At 44.3% G+C, this 19,372-nt stretch overlaps 1 protein-coding gene across 5 annotated transcripts in view; it reads left to right on the top strand.

Moving 5' to 3' along the window:
* Window positions 1–1,444: 1,444 nt before the first annotated feature.
* The window catches only part of LOC309804726 (protocadherin alpha-C2), a gene marked incomplete at its 5' end in the record, with an annotated part of 153,034 nt that continues 135,106 nt past the window's right edge, over window positions 1,445–19,372 (top strand). For 2 of the 5 annotated variants that reach the window (XM_082622276.1, XM_082622271.1), the window contains one exon: window positions 8,268–10,649. In XM_082622276.1, the coding sequence (XP_082478402.1) occupies window positions 8,268–10,649 (2,382 nt within the window). Of the gene's footprint in view, window positions 3,839–8,267; window positions 10,650–14,530; window positions 16,925–19,372 lie in introns of those variants that run through there. The other 3 variants (XM_082622274.1, XM_082622269.1, XM_082622273.1) reach the window with 3 other exon arrangements.

Here is a 19,372-nt window from a genome sequence, read left to right as displayed (position 1 = left end):
TTTTAAAAAATTGGAATCCAGAAATTCATCCAGAGTGGAGATTAGTAAAAACAGAATCATTTCATATTGTGAACATGTTAAGATATACAGGTAAATTGAAATGTACAAGTGATGTGGAAATTAAAAAAACTAATATACTTTTCCTTGGTATGATGTGAATATAACAAATATCCAAACACACAGTGTTTTCATGCAACAAAAACCAAATTTACAGAATAACTGCATTGTAAAAGATTGACTTGTAGCATCTTTATATAAATAGTTGAGACAGCTAACAAAGATGCAGTTGTTGGATAAAGGACACGGGAGTGGTTCGTAGACATTCTACAAAGTAAGAAACATAAGTGAACATATTTTATAAATTAACAATTGCCATAGTAATGTAGAAGTAAAATTTTCAATGTCTGTTGTTTTGATGGTTACAAATATCAAAGACCCGATTTTTCTGTAAAATGTAGACTTTGTGGCCAAGCGGTTAAAGTCATGAGTCTTGAGTCATATTGAGATCCTACTCAACACCACCAGTTAATATTATTTTTAAGTTGCTTAACCTGTACGCATTTCCACTTCACTGTTTGTAAAAAGTGAATCATATTGGGCTTCCCTGGTGGCGCAGTGGTTGAGAATCTGCCTGCTAATGCAGGTGACATGGGTTCGACCCCTGGTCTGGGAGGATCCCACATGCCACGGAGCAGCTAGGCCCGTGAACCACAACTACTGAGCCTGCGCGTCTGGAGCCTGTGCTCTGCAACAAGAGAGGCCGCGATAGTGAGAGGCCCAGGCACCGCGATGAACAGTGGACCCCGCTTGCCACAACTAGAGAAAGCCTTCACACAGAAATGAAGACCCAACACAGCAAAAATAAATAAATTAATAAACTCCTACCCCCCAACATCTAAAAAAAAAGTGAATCATATTAATACCTACCTCAGAGGGTTGTTGTGAGAATTTAATGGGATAACCCTATTAAAACAAATGAAATAGTACTTGTCACATCAGAAATATTTCCAACAGATGTCCACTACTGTTATAATAGTAATCACTATTTTACTATATTTAACTATATACCATGGATTGGCCTAATTTAAAGTCATGAATTAGCATAAAAGTTCTAAGGATATATTTTGATAAAATATGAAGACTTTGAGGAGTGCTCAAAGGAAATTACAGGGAAACAAAATGGGGGGAAAGTTCAGTGGAAGGAAAAAAAGGTAAATACATTTATTTAATACTTACACATTTAGCCACATGATGTCGCTGTCTACTGCAAGGTATTTCACCACAAAAGATATACAGCATTTATTACGTACTAAGATGCTGGTTTTCCTCACCATCTCTGAAATACGGGCACGGAATGATTAAGAAATGAAAAATAAGGAACTAGAAATATTTAAAAATTTTTGATCGTTGCAAAAGCGACCCAATATTTGGAAAAACGCTTGCAATGGTATTTTTCTGGAGAGAAGGTCAGGGATTCTGGCGACTACTGCTTTCGGTTCTGCACCTCCTATTCTGGGAGGCAGGGAGCGGCCAGGTCCATTACTCTGTCTCCGAGGAGGCCAAACACGGCACCTTCGTGGGCCGCATCGCCCAGGACCTGGGGCTGGAGCTGATGGAGCTGGTGCCGCGCCTGTTCCGGGTGGCATCCAAAGGCCGCGGGGACCTTCTGGAGGTAAATCTGCAGAATGGCATTTTGTTTGTGAATTCTCGGATCGACCGGGAGGAGTTGTGCGGGCGGAGCACGGAGTGCAGCATCCACCTGGAGGTGATCGTGGACCGGCCGCTGCAGGTGTTCCATGTGGAGGTGGAGGTGAAGGACATTAACGACAACCAGCCGGTTTTTCCAATGGCAGTAAAAAATTTGTTTATTTATGAATCCCGGCCGCCTGGTTCTCGGATTCCGCTAGAGGGCGCATCAGATGCAGATATCGGAGCTAATTCGCTATTGACCTACACTCTTAACTCCAATGAATATTTTACCTTGGATGTTAAAAGAAATTATGTGGAAATTAAATCCCTTGGACTTGTGCTGAAAAAACTTTTAGATCGAGAGGACACTCCTGAGCATCACTTACTTATAACAGCAGTTGATGGTGGGAAACCAGAACTCACTGGTACTATTCAACTGAAGATCACCGTTGTAGATGTAAACGACAATGCCCCAGAGTTTGAGAGCACGATTTACAAAGTCAAATTATTTGAAAATGCACCAAACGGTACCCTAGTAGTGACTGTTAACGCCTCTGATTTGGATGAAGGGATAAATAAGGACATTGTGTATTCTTTCAATACAGACATGTCAGCAGATACTTTGTCGAAATTCCACTTAGACCCTGTTAATGGATACATCATTGTAAAGGGTAACATAGATTTCGAGTTCACTAAGTTATATGAAATCCGGGTAGAAGCAACAGATAAAGGAAATCCCCCAATGGCAGATCACTGCACGGTTGTAGTGGAAATTGTGGACACCAACGATAATGTACCTGAGTTGGTTGTCAAATCACTCTCTTTACCTGTATTAGAAGATGCTCCACTAGGAACGGTAATCGCTCTGATCAGCGTCTCCGACCGCGATTCCGGTGCCAACGGGCAGGTAACCTGCACCCTGACTTATCATGTACCCTTCAAGCTGGTGTCCACCTTCAAGAATTACTATTCGCTGGTGCTGGACAGCGCCTTGGATCGCGAGAGTATGGCGAACTATGAGGTGGTGGTGACCGCGAGGGACGGGGGCTCGCCTTCCCTGTCGACAACGGCCAGCGTGTCCGTGGAGGTGGCCGACGTGAACGACAACGCACCCGCGTTCGCGCAGCCCGAGTACACGGTGTTGGTGAAGGAGAACAACCCGCCCGGCTGCCACATCTTCACGGTGTCGGCGCGGGATGCGGACACGAAGGAGAACGCGCTGGTGTCCTACTCGCTGGTGGAGCGGCGGGTGGGCGAGCGAGCGCTGTCGAGCTACGTGTCGGTGCACGCGGAGAGCGGCAAGGTGTACGCGCTGCAGCCGCTGGACCACGAGGAGCTGGAGCTGCTGCAGTTCCAGGTGAGCGCGCGCGACGCGGGCGTGCCGCCTCTGGGCAGCAACGTGACGCTGCAGGTGTTCGTGCTGGACGAGAACGACAACGCGCCCGCGCTGCTGCTGCCCGGGCTGGGCGGCGGGGCGGGCGCGCTGAGCCAGCTGGTGGCTCGGTCAGTGGGCGCGGGCCACGTGGTGGCAAAGGTGCGCGCGGTGGACGCGGACTCGGGCTACAACGCGTGGCTGTCGTACGAGCTGCAGCCGGCGGCGGGTGGCGCGCGCAGCCCGTTCCGCGTGGGGCTGTACACGGGCGAGATCAGCACGACGCGCGCCCTGGACGAGGCGGACGCGCCGCGCCAGCGCCTGCTGGTGCTGGTGAAGGACCACGGCGAGCCGGCGCTGACGGCCACGGCCACCGTGCTGCTGTCGCTGGAGGACAGCGGCCAGGCACCCAAGGCCTCTTCGCGGGCGTCGACGGGCGCCGCCGGCGCGGAGGCCGCTCTGGTGGATGTGAACGTGTACCTGATCATCGCCATCTGCGCGGTGTCCAGCCTGTTGGTGCTCACGCTGCTGCTGTACACGGCGCTGCGGTGCTCGGCGCCGCCCAGCGAGGGCGCGTGCGACCCCGGGAAGCCCACGCTGGTGTGCTCCAGCGCGGTGGGGAGCTGGTCTTACTCGCAGCAGAGGCGGCAGAGGGTGTGCTCTGGGGAGGGGCCGCCTAAGGCCGACCTCATGGCCTTCAGCCCCTGTCTTCCACCGGGCCCCATTAGTGCGGATAGAGACGAGCAGACGGATGTGAAGGTTGATCTTCCTGCTAAGGTGAGTACTTTTTAAAAATCCTTTAAAAAAGTCTTTGTTTTTAATTCTCAACGTTACTACTCCTTTGGAAACATTTTAATAGTTAATTAGTCTTGTTGCTGTCGATAGAGTTTTCAAGGTATTGGTTTTGTGGTTAACGTGTTTGAATTTCTTGTGACTAATGGTTTTGAACCAAATCAGCAATAAGTGGTGAGACCCATACTTGCAGGTTTTTAAAAGTCGCTGTAGAATTATTTAATTGCTACAAATCTGGATAGAAACTAAATATATTTTCCAGGGTAAATTGAATTGATTAGAATATTTGACTTAAACTGTGGTGTTTTAATACCTGCACAATGCTTCAGTAACTTATGACACTTTTTATTGGAAATTCCTACTAGTTGTTAGTCCAAATATCACTGACACACTTCCTTTTTATTATGCTTTTACATATTCAGTTTCAAATATTAGTTTATTAAGCCTGTTGTCTCCTATAGAGCCTCTTTTACTCACTTATCCATTTATCTGTATTCTCAATTCCTCCTTTCTACTTGAACATGATTGTTTTAATTTTTGTGCTCACATTTGGCAATACTGTGTATTGTTGCTAGTTTTCCAATTGGGTAAAAAAAAGCTAGAATAATAAATTTATTGCTTTTAGAATTGTTTCATTTTCTATCTTCTGTTTCTCACTACTTTTTATTAGTAAGCATTAAGAAATTAATAGGAAGTGAAATTTTAATACTCTCTTTATTATATCATCATTTATAAAATATTGCTTTTGAAAGATATTATTAATCTTGTTAAGAAATATTACTTTCTATCTGAACAGTGTAGAGAAAAATACTGTATATCTCATTTTAAAACTATTCAATTAGCAAAACTTATTTATTATTAACCTCTTTTCATGCAGTATTAATGATGCTAATGTCCCCAAAGTTCAATAAGTTAATGTTATTAGTGGTGACCCTCCTCTGGATACCAACCTATTAATGTGTGTCATGTAGCAAGTACAAAGTTCCAAATAACTGGAAGTGAAATTATTTTCCATTCATTCCCCTATTTGGTATTTGGTCAGTTCCCCTAGTAAATAGTTGGTCTCCCATTGAAGTTTCTTTGCCACTGGAAACCAAAGCTTAGGTATGTTAGTGACTAGAGAAGAGGCAAGTATTCTAAACCATTAGAGACAGAAATGAAGATACCAACCTTGCTCCGGTGTACTCCATTCTAATTGTGTGGAATACTTTTCCACACAAGTTATGTACTACAACTTCCTACTTCCTTGTTCAAGTTTCCTTGGTGAAACCTGGTTAATACTCAATGACATTGTGGGATAGGCCAACATATAAAATACATAATCCTCCTTTTTTCCACTTCCATTTCCTCTTTCTGGCACTGTCCTTTGTGCCCTCCTGTCCATCAAGTATGAGCCACAGCATGTCCAACCTCAGTTCACTATTTATTTTATTAGGTATCATTTTCATCCTATTGTGAATAATAGGGCCATCCAGAGTTCTCGTCTTCCAGGATGTGGGACTTCAGTCTTCAAATCCAGCTCCCCTCTTCAATTTTTTTTTATAGTACAAATGGGCGTATAGTTTTATTTTTATTTTATTTTTATTTTTTTTATTTTTTTTTTCTTTTTGCGGTATGCGGGCCTCTCACTGTTGTGGCCTCTCCCGTTGCGGAGCACAGGCTCCGGACGCGCAGGCCCAGCGGCCATGGCTCACGGGCCCAGCCGCTCCGCGGCATATGGGATCCTCCCAGACCGGGGCACGAACCCGCATCCCCTGCATCGGCAGGCGGACTCTCAACCACTGCGCCACCAGGGAGGCCCTAGTTTTATTTTTAAAATAAATAAATTTATTTATTTATTTTTGGCTGCTTTGGGTCTTCGTTGCTGCGCGCGGGCTTTCTCTAGTTGTGGCGAGTGGGGGCTACTCTTCGTTACGGTGTGCAGGCTTCTCATCATGGTGGCTTCTCTTGTTACGGAGCATGCTGTGCTCTAGACATGTGGGCTTCAGTAGTTGTGGCACGTGGGCTCAGTAGTTGTGGCTCACAGGCTCTAGAGCGCAGCCTCAGTAGTTGTGGTGCACAGGCTTAGTTGCTCCCCGGACCAGGGTCCAAACCCGTGTCCCTGCATTGGCAAGCAGATTCTTAACCACTGTGCCACCAGGGAAGTCCTCCTCTTCAACTTCTTGACTAACATGATTCTCAGCTAATAAGACATTTTAAAGACTTTTGAGTTTTTCCCTTTAGAGATGTGTTGTCTCTATACCCGGTAAATAGTGAATAGTTCCCAAATAAATATCCCTTCTATTCTTTTGCATTCCTCATCTATGCATTTAATTACTTACAAAATAAAGTAAATGGACAGGGAGTCCTTTTCACTTCTTTCAGTGTGTTTGATACTAATCATTTTGCACAAATCTGCAGTTTGGGTACTGGAACAGTGAAACTACTTTGATTTGTGTTTTAATTCAGAAAAAATGGGGGAGGCAGTGTGGCTTTTCGTAGAATGGGAGCCTAGAGCTATTTTCACTAGATTGATTTTTTTTTGTCTTAGACAACTATGGTGTAAGAGGTTTATGAACACAAAAGTCAAAGAAAGTTTTAAAATAGCTACCATCATGTCCTTCTATATTGTTTTTTGTGTGTCAGGAAAATATATTATGCTCTATTATTTGGGAATTCTTTATTGACCATTAGAACTATTAATGTCTCAAAGATCATGATTGCCAAGAACTGGAATGAAAACTAAGCTAAAATCCAGGTTTTCAATATGGAAATTGAAACATATCTTAAGTAGAGCAATGTCTAAGGAAAATATTTTTGTATCTCTGGAAAATTATAGAGGTTGCTGAGATATCATATTTCTTAACTAGCTGCATGACCACCTTAATTTAATGCATTTTATTAAGCAATTGAAGAAAACCAAACCATTCTATAGGGTAAATGTTCAGCAAATGCTCAGTATGTATTCTGAGCTTTTAAACTATTATAACACAAATATTCTCTTTTTTGTGTGTGTGGTGCATGGGCCTCTCACTGTTGTGGCCTCTCCCGTTGTGGAGCACAGGCTCCGGACGCGCAGGCTCAGCGGCCATGGCTCATGGCCCCAGCCGCTCTGCGGCATGTACGATCTTCCCAGACCAGGGCACGAACCCGTGTCCCTTGCATCGGCAGGCGGACTCTCAACCACTGTGCCACCAGGGAAGCCCACAAATATTCTCTTTAAAAGTTTATATTTCAAAAATGGAGGATTAGACACACACACCCAAATACCTACAAAAGAGAAATTAATGTAATAAATGTCCCAAGTGATTTGATCTAGATGCCATAGTATAAAAGAAAATAAAGATGCCTGCCCAATTGGTTTAATCATGAAAGTCTTTGTTGGTCAAGGAAGTTTTAACTTGTTATATAATGGGGGAAACTGCTTTGAGAAGAGTTTGGAAATGATGGATATTACTTAGGCAGGGAATGAAATGAGTATATCTGTTTCATGAAAAATGTTATTGGAAGCAGGAAATTGTCCACTTTGACTAAAATATATGAGTGCTGTAGGAGAGAATACAAGTTGAGGCATATTAGATCCTGGAGAACAAGCAAGCGTTTATAAATTGTAAGAGACAAAATGAGAATACCCATCTTTCTCATGGGAGGTGAATAGGTTCCAGTGAATAAAATTATCTGGAATACTTCCCAACACAAATTATATACTGAAACATCCTACTTCCTTGTTAAAGCTTCCTTGCCCACAGCAAGGAAGACTTTCAATTAAGTGCTGATGGTCTTTGCTTCTTTTTTCAAACATTTTTGAAATTCCCTTTCAATGACTTATTTTGGAGATCAGAGTTTTCCTAGAGCTTAATTCTCTGAAATCTTCAACACCGGGAATGTAAAATCCAATCATGAAGAGTGTGTCATCATTAATAACTACCTTTCATCACTCGCAGGAACACACACACACACAAAACCTGTCATGAATTTCCTAACCAACACTTTACCAATTGTATATTTGCAAAGTGCTATGTTAACTACAGTTCGGTCTCTGTAAATACTTAGAACTTCTATGAAAAAAGTATTTCCACTGAAGTGAAAGCTGCTCCTGTGGTGAAACTAAGGATCACAATCAATCAGTGGTGCAAAATGTGTACCCCAGTAGTACAAAATGAGATTCTATTCTCCAAAGGTGGAATGGATGAAAGAATAATTAAGACTTAGAGTATGCATTTCCAGAATCTGTTACTTACGGTTTGGAGCCACATGATGTCGCTCTGTACCATAAAATTGATCCGATAGAGCGAGAAAGAAAGGAAAAAAATCCCTCCTATTCTTACTGTAAAGAAGCTGCATCCACCATCCAGATGCTGAAAAATGGAGGATGCAGGGGGACTGGACTGAACGGTCAGGAGATATCTCTTCATTTTGAAACAAGACCCCCTTCATGAGAACAAAGCACTGCGGGCTTGAGATGGAGTTTTCCTGGGGAATCCGCCAGGAATACCGGCGTTTGCTGCTCTCACTTCTGTTCCTTGCAACCTGGAAGGCCGGGAGCGGCCAGGTCCGCTACTCCGTCCCGGAGGAGGCCAAACACGGCACCTTCGTGGGCCGCATCGCCCAGGACCTGGGGCTGGAGCTGGCGGAGCTGGTGCCGCGCCTGTTCCGGGTGGCGTCCAAAGGCCGCGGGGACCTTCTGGAGGTAAACCTGAAGAATGGCATTTTGTTTGTGAATTCTCGGATCGACCGGGAGGAGCTGTGCGGGCGGAGCGCGGAGTGCAGCATCCACCTGGAGGTGATCGTGGACCGGCCGCTGCAGGTGTTCCATGTGGAGGTGGAGGTGAAGGACATTAACGACAATCCTCCTGTGTTCCCGGGAACACAAAAGAATCTGTTTATGGCTGAATCCAGGCCGCTTGACTCTCGGTTTCCACTAGAGGGCGCCTCCGATGCAGACATCGGGGCCAACGCTCTGCTAACTTACACACTGAGCCCCAGTGAGTATTTCTCGCTGGAAAAACCATCCTATGAAGAGCGAGTAAAACGTCTTGGGTTAGTATTAAGGAAACCTTTAGACAGAGAAGAAGCCCCGGAGATTTTTTTAGTGCTTACCGCCTCTGATGGCGGCAAACCTGAGCTAACTGGCACCGTTCAGTTACTCGTCAAAGTGCTGGACGCCAACGACAACGCCCCAGCTTTCGACAGAACACTCTATGAAGTGAAATTACTAGAAAATGTTCCTAATGGAACGTTGGTAATTAAACTTAACGCCTCAGATTTAGACGAAGGCTTGAATGGGAATATTACATATTCATTCTCAACTGATATTTTACCAAATGTGAAATCCAAGTTCTACATAGATCCAATTACTGGAGAAATTATGGTAAAGGGATATATCGATTTTGAAGAAAGCAAATCCTATGAGATTCTTGTAGAGGGCATTGATAAGGGGCAGCCCCCACTCTCTGGCCATTGTACAGTTATGGTGGAAGTTGGCGACACCAATGATAATGTTCCAGTAATGGAATTCAAGTCCTTGTCCCTCCCAATTAGGGAAGACGCTCCACTGGGCACCGTCATCGCCTTGATAAGTGTGTCCGACCTCGACTCCAGTGTCAATGGTCAAGTGACTTGCACCCTGTCGCCCAGCATTCCCTTCAGGCTGGTGTCCACCTTCAAGAATTACTATTCATTGGTTCTGGACAGCGCCTTGGATCGCGAGAGTGTGTCGAACTATGACGTGGTGGTGACTGCGAGGGACGGAGGCTCGCCTTCCCTGTCGGCCACAGCCAGCGTGTCCGTGGAGGTGACCGACGTGAACGACAACGCACCCGCGTTCGCGCAGCCCGAGTACACGGTGTTGGTGAAGGAGAACAACCCGCCCGGCTGCCACATCTTCACGGTGTCGGCGCGGGACGCGGACGCACAGGAGAACGCGCTGGTGTCCTACTCGCTGGTGGAGCGGCGGGTGGGCGAACGAGCGCTGTCGAGCTACGTGTCGGTGCACGCGGAGAGCGGCAAGGTGTACGCGCTGCAGCCGCTGGACCACGAGGAGCTGGAGCTGCTGCAGTTCCAGGTGAGCGCGCGCGACGCGGGCGTGCCGCCTCTGGGCAGCAACGTGACGCTGCAGGTGTTCGTGCTGGACGAGAACGACAACGCGCCCGTGCTGCTGCTGCCCGGGCTGGGCGGCGGGGCGGGCGCGCTGAGCCAGCTGGTGGCTCGGTCGGTGGGCGCGGGCCACGTGGTGGCGAAGGTGCGCGCGGTGGACGCGGACTCGGGCTACAACGCGTGGCTGTCGTACGAGCTGCAGCCGGCGGCGGGTGGCGCGCGCAGCCCGTTCCGCGTGGGGCTGTACACGGGCGAGATCAGCACGACGCGCGCCCTGGACGAGGCGGACGCGCCGCGCCAGCGCCTGCTGGTGCTGGTGAAGGACCACGGCGAGCCGGCGCTGACGGCCACGGCCACCGTGCTGCTGTCGCTGGAGGACAGCGGCCAGGCGCCCAAGGCCTCTTCGCGGGCGTCGACGGGCGCCGCTGGCGCGGAGGCCGCTCTGGTGGATGTGAACGTGTACCTGATCATCGCCACCTGCGCGGTGTCTAGCCTGTTGGTGCTCACACTGCTGCTGTACACGGCGCTGCGGTGCTCGGCGCCGCCCAGCGAGGGCGCGTGCGGCCCCGGGAAGCCCACGCTGGTGTGCTCCAGCGCGGTGGGGAGCTGGTCTTACTCGCAGCAGAGGCGGCAGAGGGTGTGCTCTGCGGAGGGGCCGCCCAAGGCTGATCTCATGGCTTTCAGCCCCAGCCTGCCTCAGGGTCCCATCTCTACGGACACCGTGAGTCTCAAAACTCTTACAGCAATTTTTCATCATGCCTTTAATATGAAATATTTAATATTATCCTCTATCTTCTCTTTTTTATTTTAAATTATAGCTTTATAAGTAATTATTGTATCCTTTTAGATATAAATTCTCTTGGTACTAATTCATTTACTTATAGTTATGCTTAAAATTTACTTTGTTGGAGAAAATTGTTTTGCATTATAGTGTTTATTTCAGTAACAATCCCCTTTTTATAAGGTTTTAAAGGTTACAGTTAATGGACTAGTTTTCTGTGGACCATATAAAGCATTTGCAGACTAAAATTTTTAGTTGAACGTTTCAATTTTCAAATTTTGGTGTTGTAGTAAGATACTTGTAAGATACATATTTGGCATTATTATTTATTGTCAAAGCCCCATGTTGTAACTACATAGAAATATTTAACATCATCGTGTCAATTTTCCTTTTTTGTTTTCCATAGACTATCCATTATTTGAGTATTTTTATTACACATATTGAATTAATTTTTTCAGTAATATTTGTGCATTGAATGACTCTTTCAAGACTGTTTAAATGGTTGGCCTTGGTATACTAATGGTGAATTGATATTTATAATTAAAATTTTTTAGCTCTAGTGGCTTCATTTTATTCATTTTTGAATACAAAATACATTTACATGATTTAAAATGTTTCCATTCTACGTCCAATATCAAGCCACTTAATATACCTGCTGAATATTTCAAACTTTCGAATTTCTTGGCTATTCTTCTAGAGAATTTTTCATATACTAATAAACTCCCCTCTCCCATCTTAAGACATAATATTTGTGTTGATTTTCCTTCCCCCCTTCATTTAATATAATTTGTCTATCATGACATATTACTTAAGGAGATTTTTCATTCTTTTTTCCAGCCCATGTTGTCCTATTTTGCAGATATGTCATAATTCCCCACCTCCAACATCAACATTTAGTGGAACAATGATTAGTTTTTCTCTATCTTACTTTTTCTTTTCCAATTCACAAATTATTATATTGGTGAGAAATAATCGTGAATTCTCACAGTTGGGAAAATCTTAACATTTTTGAGTTAGAAAACATTTGTATTTATGGTTGCCTTTTGTTTTTAGATTTTAAAAAACTGTACTATGATATAACCCCCCCCTCGAGTTTGTTGCTTACCAATACCATTTTTACAACAAAGCCATACATTTTATCTACTATAGGCAAGAGTGCTCTCCACCTCAAATACAGAGAACTGTTTTTCTACACTTCTTTAAAAAATAATATGGGTTTAGCCAGGAATAAATATTCCACATTTCATATGACAAAATGTCAATTCCCCTTTTTATTGCTTTCCTAGTTCTTGCATTCTCACATGTATTTAATTTTATAAGTACACTTGTATCATACTATTTAAACATTTCTAATACCTCATTACTTTGGGGGAGTCCTATAAGTGGAGAGGGCATTCTCACCACTGTGTAAATTTGTAGTTAACAGTTGTCAGCATTTTAAAAATCAAGTTAAAAAATCAAATTAATTTAGTTTTGAAATATAAACTTTTTATTTATAACTGAGAATTTTCTTTGCTGGGGGAGGAAGATGTTCATAGATTGACTAAACTTTTTTTTCTCACACAATCTTCTCCCTTGACTAGATGAACTATTTGAGTAAATAAATAAACAAAAATATAAGATGTTTCTTATGAGGAGACCAGTATTTTCCTTTTCCAATGAAAAGGAAATTGCATATATGATTTCAGTAACATTGTATAATTTTCTACTTGGAGCCAATAAATAGAATTATTGCAACTGTTCCAGTTAATTGGACTATATTACCAACCTTCTGGAAATTGCTAGGAACTTCAATAGAAAGACAGATTTGATACTTTAATTAACTAATTTAAAAGTTGATATTCAAAGAGATTCTTCACTTAGGGCAGCAATTTATGAAATACCTTAACCACTATAGAAAACCTTCAACTAACAAGACTGTAGGCCAATATATCTTTTGTCAAGGCCTTTCTTCCTGTAAGCAAAGGAACCTTTTATTTGGGGGCTTATTATTGGTTGTCAAATGAACTCTTTGTTTACTCAAAATAAGTGTAATAGAAAGCGATAAGGACTACTACTTATCAGGATAGATCTAGGTTAGTTATTTTAAGATGTTGTTATATAAGTTATGTAAAATGTTCTCATGTTGGGGGGTACTTTGTATTACAGTTGTCTGTGAGGATTTTACAAGTATATCAGAATTCTGGAGAAGGGTGAGCATTGGCAAGTGTCTGTTTGAAAATTCTTTTTAATAACTTTCATTGTCTCCTTTTGAGAAAGAGTTTAATTACCTACAGTTGATGACATTAAGGATGAATTCATGGTAAGATGATATTTTGGCATGACTTTGATATGAGTGGAGCATTTTTACAGGTAAAGATGGAGGTAATTTAAAAAAATTGAACAAAGGTTGTATTGCGGAAGAAGGAAAGCAAGTGATCTATGTTGTCTGCAAAATAGAATTAATATTGGAGAGTAGTTGAAAATAACACTGGAAATGTTGGCTTGTGATCATATCTCAGGTCACATAGAAGTGATTCTAACATCTTGGGATTTATATGTTTAGTGCAATCCAATAAAAGCTGTACCCATGAAGATAAATATGGTGAAAAGACAGATGGACAGATGGACTATAGGCCAACTTTGAATAGGGCAGGTAAGGGAGATGGAGTAATAAAAAATTGATATAGGTGACATGTAGAATGTTCATGCCATTAAATAAAAGGTGAATTTAAGGGTTTGAATTTGGGAGGTATCAATGATTTATCTTCATAATCTTTAAATTGTAATCAAATTATTTTCTAGGCGTCATCAGCATGTACGGCTAAAAATGACAATTATAACCATTGAAAAGGGGGAGGAAGATGTGAGTTTGGGAATACCTTCAATATAAGTCTTGTCTGAAATGTTGGAAGGGGATGAGAACACAAATAAAAGCATATAAGAGGTTGAGGTAGAAAGAGAAGGATAAGGTCATTTAGGAGCAGCGGAAGGATCAGAGCAGCAAAGCACAATAGGTAGAAATTCCACAAGATTTTGCAGTGATGGAGAAGTATGCAAAGGAAAATGTTTTGAGGGGGAGGACTAATATAAGCTGCAGAGAAATTAAGAAATGTTGTAAAAAATATGTGCTAAAAATTTCAGCCTCCATTATTAAATTAAAAAGCATTACTAGGAGTAGTTGATGTTCACTGAACAAAGAAAGAATGGACTTTGATAATCTATAAGGTTTTTAAAATTTGGGTAAAACTTGCTAATTTAAAATTACACTCTTTTCTCAAAATATAATAGTATATCCGGTGACAGAAATACATGCACATGTTTCTTCTCTATACAAATATGTAGGATAGTTTGCACTTCTAATTCCCAAGCCTGGTTCATATCACACTTAAGCTTTCTAAAATGGTTGATACAGTTTTTACATTATTGGGCGGAAAGTTGTTTCACTATGAATATTTTGAACGCTTACCCTACTCTAAACTAATAAAAGAAAACAGATGAGATAAACTGACCCTGCAAATTACAAACATGAGGAGATTTACTATTAAAATAAGGCAAAAAATATATGTAATATAAATAGCTATATCTTTAATTTGAAGAACTATAGCGTAGCTTCGTTGTGAATTCATTTCTTACCCTTTAGAGCCGCATGATGTCGCTGTCTACCGTGAAGTTACACAAGCTTTTATTCAAGTCCATTGCTCCCATTACTGCATCCTTCCACGAGTGTTGAATGATGGCAGGAGCAGAAGAACTGAATTAACAGACTCGGGATCATACAATATTTCATCTTAATGCCTAGACAAGATTTCCTGATGGAACTAAACCAGCAAGTATTTGAAATGCTTATTACACCTGAAGGCCGACTGAGATCCCGGTGTTTGCTTCTCTCGCTTCTGCTCCTTGCAGCCTGGGAGGCGGGGAGCGGCCAGGTCCGCTACTCCGTCCCGGAGGAGGCCAAACACGGCACCTTCGTGGGCCTCATCGCCAAGGACCTGGGGCTGGAGCTGACGGAGCTGGTGCCGCGCCTGTTCCGGGTGGCGTCCAAAGGCCGCGAGGACCTTCTGGAGGTAAACCTGCAGAATGGCATTTTGTTTGTGAATTCTCGGATCGACCGGGAGGAGCTGTGCGGGCGGAGCGCGGAGTGCAGCATCCACCTGGAGGTGATCGTGGACCGGCCGCTGCAGGTGTTCCATGTGGAGGTGGAGGTGAAGGACATTAACGACAACCCGCCTGTGTTCCCGGTAAAGGAACAAAGAGTGTTGATTTCCGAATCTAGGCTGCCAGATTCGTTGTTTCCACTAGAGGGCGCGTCGGATGCAGATGTGGGCTCAAATTCTGCCTTAACCTACAAGCTCAGTTCCAACGAAAACTTCGCGTTAGATGTGAAAACAAACAGTGATGACAGTACACAAATTGGGCTCGTGTTAAGGAAATCGTTGGACAGAGAGGAAGCTCCCGAACATAAATTATTCCTCATGGCCACTGACCAAGGCAAACCTGAGCTCACTGCCACTGTTCAGCTGCTGGTCACCGTACTGGATGTGAATGACAATGCTCCCAGTTTTGGACAGCCAGAGTATGAAGCAAAAATATTTGAAAACTCAGATAACGGAACAATAGTTATGAGACTGAATGCTTCTGATAGGGATGAAGGAGCGAATGGGGAGTTTTCATACTCTTTTAATAGTCTTGTTCCACCCATGGTTAGTAACCAGTTTAGAATAGATCCAAATACTGGAGAAATAGTAATTCAAGGGAATTTAGATTTTGAAAATATAAATATATACAAAATCCGTATTGATGCGACAGACAAAGGCCACCCTCCCATGGCTGGTCATTGCACCATCTTGGTGAAAGTATTGGATAAAAATGATAATGTCCCTCAGATTGCACTGACTTCCTTATCCTTGCCTGTCCGAGAGGACGCTCATTTCGGCACTGTCATTGCCCTAATTAGCGTGTCCGATCTCGACTCAGGTGCCAACGGGCAGGTGACCTGCTCTCTGACGCCCCATGTTCCCTTCAAACTGGTGTCCACCTTCAAGAATTACTATTCAATGGTTCTGGACAGCGCCTTGGATCGCGAGAGTGTGTCGAACTATGACGTGGTGGTGACTGCGAGGGACGGGGGCTCGCCTTCCCTGTCGGCCACAGCCAGCTTGTCCGTGGAGGTGGCCGACGTGAACGACAACGCGCCCGCGTTCGCGCAGGCCGAGTACACGGTGTTGGTGAAGGAGAACAACCCGCCCGGCTGCCACATCTTCACGGTGTCGGCGCGGGACGCGGACGCACAGGAGAACGCGCTGGTGTCCTACTCGCTGGTGGAGCGGCGGGTGGGCGAGCGAGCGCTGTCGAGCTACGTGTCGGTGCACGCGGAGAGCGGCAAGGTGTACGCGCTGCAGCCGCTGGACCACGAGGAGCTGGAGCTGCTGCAGTTCCAGGTGAGCGCGCGCGACGCGGGCGTGCCGCCTCTGGGCAGCAACGTGACGCTGCAGGTGTTCGTGCTGGACGAGAACGACAACGCGCCCGTGCTGCTGCTGCCCGGACTGGGCGGCGGGGCGGGCGCACTGAGCCAGCTGGTGGCTCGGTCGGTGGGCGCGGGCCACGTGGTGGCGAAGGTGCGCGCGGTGGACGCGGACTCGGGCTACAACGCGTGGCTGTCGTACGAGCTGCAGCCGGCGGCGGGTGGCGCGCGCAGCCTGTTCCGCGTGGGGCTGTACACGGGCGAGATCAGCACGACGCGCGCCCTGGACGAGGCGGACGCGCCGCGCCAGCGCCTGCTGGTGCTGGTGAAGGACCACGGCGAGCCGGCGCTGACGGCCACGGCCACCGTGCTGCTGTCGCTGGAGGACAGCGGCCAGGCGCCCAAGGCCTCTTCGCGGGCGTCGACGGGCGCCGCTGGCGCGGAGGCCGCTCTGGTGGATGTGAACGTGTACCTGATCATCGCCATCTGCTCGGTGTCCAGCCTGTTGGTGCTCACGCTGCTGCTGTACACGGTGCTGCGGTGCTCGGCGCCGCCCAGCGAGGGCGCGTGCGGCCCCGGGAAGCCCATGCTGGTGTGCTCCAGCGCGGTGGGGAGCTGGTCTTACTTGCACCAGAGGCGGCAGAGGGTGTGCTCTGGGGAGGGGCCGCCCAAGGCAGATCTCATGGCCTTCAGCCCCAGCCTTCCAGCTTGTCCAGTAGTGGTGGATATGGGTGAGCTTCAGGATTTAAATGATGATCGTCTTTCCAAAGTAAGTCTGAATTTTCATAATTACCAGTTAATATTTATTTTGAAATGTTATAATTGTTTTCTTTCGGTTTATATTTACACTCTCCTATTTTTGAAAAATTTGAATAATTTTACATTATATACGTCTTTTCCTTTTTGTTAATTATTATGATCTCTTTGGTTTATTAATGTTGACTTAAAGTGGAATCAAACGTTATTAATATCATTCTACACCTCAAGATTTTTGTCTTGAAACTCAAATTTCATTGGATACATTCATTTGTGATGAATTAAAAATTTTGCATTGGTAGTATTTTTTTTCTTATTCATATTGTAGAGCTTTCATTACTTTCCATTTGAACTTCAGGAGGGTTATTTCACAGTTACTCATTTTTTAATAATATATTGACATTTCAATGTCACTTTATTACACTTTTTTTTTTTTTTTTTTTTTTTTTGCGGTATGCGGGCCTCTCACTGTTGTGGCCTCTCCCGTTGCGGAGCACAGGCTCCAGACGCGCAGGCTCAGCGGCCATGGGTCACGGGCCCAGCCGCTCTGTGGCATGTGGGATCCTCCCGGACCGGGGCACGAGCGGCATGTGGGATTCTCCCGGACCGGGGCACGAACCGGCGTCCCCTGCATCGGCAGGCAGACTCTCAACCACTGCGCCACCAGGGAAGCCCACTTTATTACACTTTTATCCTTTCCGCTTCCTTCTTCCTTCCTTTCTTTCCTTCTTCTTTTTTTTTAATGCTTCCGTTTAGCCAACACTTTCAAGTTATCCACTTTGTTTAAGGACCCTGTTCATTATATCTTAATCTAGATTCCTTTTGGGGCCTGGTGGTTACAAGAGTCTAACAGTCTGTAGTGCTCATTTACTGTTGGCCTTTTAAACCATTTAGAGACAAAGTACATAGTATTAGTTATCAGACTGAATACTTCCGATTGGGTTGAAGAAGTGAATGGGGAAAGTTCACACTCTTACAGCTACCATGTGACACCCATGGTTATTGCTCAGCTTATCAGGGATTCAAATATCAGACAAATAGTAATTCAACAGAATGTGAACTTTGACCAAGTACATTCATGTAAAATCTGCATTGAACTCTCAAACACTGCAAATCACTTATTTATGTTTGATTTTTATTTGGTGGGTTCCTTTTCATAGAACTATTTATTCTAATTTAATGCTTTCATTATTCACTCTGTCTTATGATTTAAACTCTTCACTGTTTCTTTACATGCAGGAAGCAGAGAATAGTGTTAATTGTTGTGAGTTTTGAAGCCATCCTTCCTTGTCTAAATTCCCCCTACCAATTTTGTTCTTTGCAGCCTTGCTTAACCTCTCATTTTTCAGTTTTCCACCTGTAAAGCTGGGATGATAAATAGTAATACCTATCACAGGTAATTGCTGAAGTACTTAGTAAGTTTATACTTATAAAGTGCTGATGATAGTATTAGCTAAATAGTAAGAGCTTGATAAAATTTGGCTATTAATATTATGAAGAGGAATAGGAAAATCTAAAATGTCAGAAGGTCATCATTATGGCTTTATTATTTTTATTTTATGTAAAGGCTATTTATGGCCTCCCTATAAATAATTAATTTAAGATGTATTTTAATTAATCCAAGATGTCTCTAAGATTTTGAATGCCATCAAAGAAAAATTTGATCCATTTTTCTATGTTGAAAATTGAATTAAGACTTTGGCAGTGGAAAAGCATTTTGGATTTAAAAACTACGTTTAAGCTGCTGAGCCTTTGCTGAAGGTGATTTTAACTTTTTGTGTTGTTCATGTTTTCCTAGGAAGTATTAGACTACCTTAAACTGGAATGGCATATTTTCCCACATTTAAAAGTTGTCTAGGGTCCATCAGAGGACTGAACTGGGGTTTGTGCTCCCCAGTGTGTTCATTTTCTATTTTTGAAATGGTGGAAGCCATTGGTAGTGTTTCTGATTTTTAAAAATAAGTAAGCACACAATAGTTTTGTGGGGTTTTTTTGGTGGCGTTGGGTCTTCGTTGCTGCAGGCGGGCTTCCTCTAATTGAGGCGAACGGGGGCTACTCTTCATTGCAGCACGTGGACTTCTCACTGCGGTGGCTTCTCTTGTTGCGGAGCACAGGCTCCAGGCGCACGGGCTTCAGTAGATGTGGTGCACAGGCTTAGCTTCTCCGCAGCATGTGGAATCTTCCTGGACCAGGGCTTAAACCCGTGTACCCTGCATTGGCAGGCGGATTCTTAACCACTGCGCCACCAGGGAAGCCCCACACAATAGTTTTTAAACACATACTTAAAAGTGACAAATAGACTATTGTTGTATAATCAATAAAGAGTGTCATTTGTATAAATAGTGATATCTAACAACCATAAAAATAGTATGCTTTCTTAGGAAATAGAGAAGAACCATAGGCATCACTCTTGAGTAAACATTTAAAAAATATTCTAGGAGGGTCTCTAAGAACATGATGC

This window comes from Mesoplodon mirus (assembly GCF_964341445.2).
Source record: "Mesoplodon mirus genome assembly, chromosome: 5".
In the NCBI taxonomy this organism is placed as follows: Eukaryota; Metazoa; Chordata; class Mammalia; order Artiodactyla; family Ziphiidae; genus Mesoplodon; species Mesoplodon mirus.
Note: the sequence above shows the minus strand (reverse complement) of the source record. Positions and strands in the feature narration are given on the sequence as shown.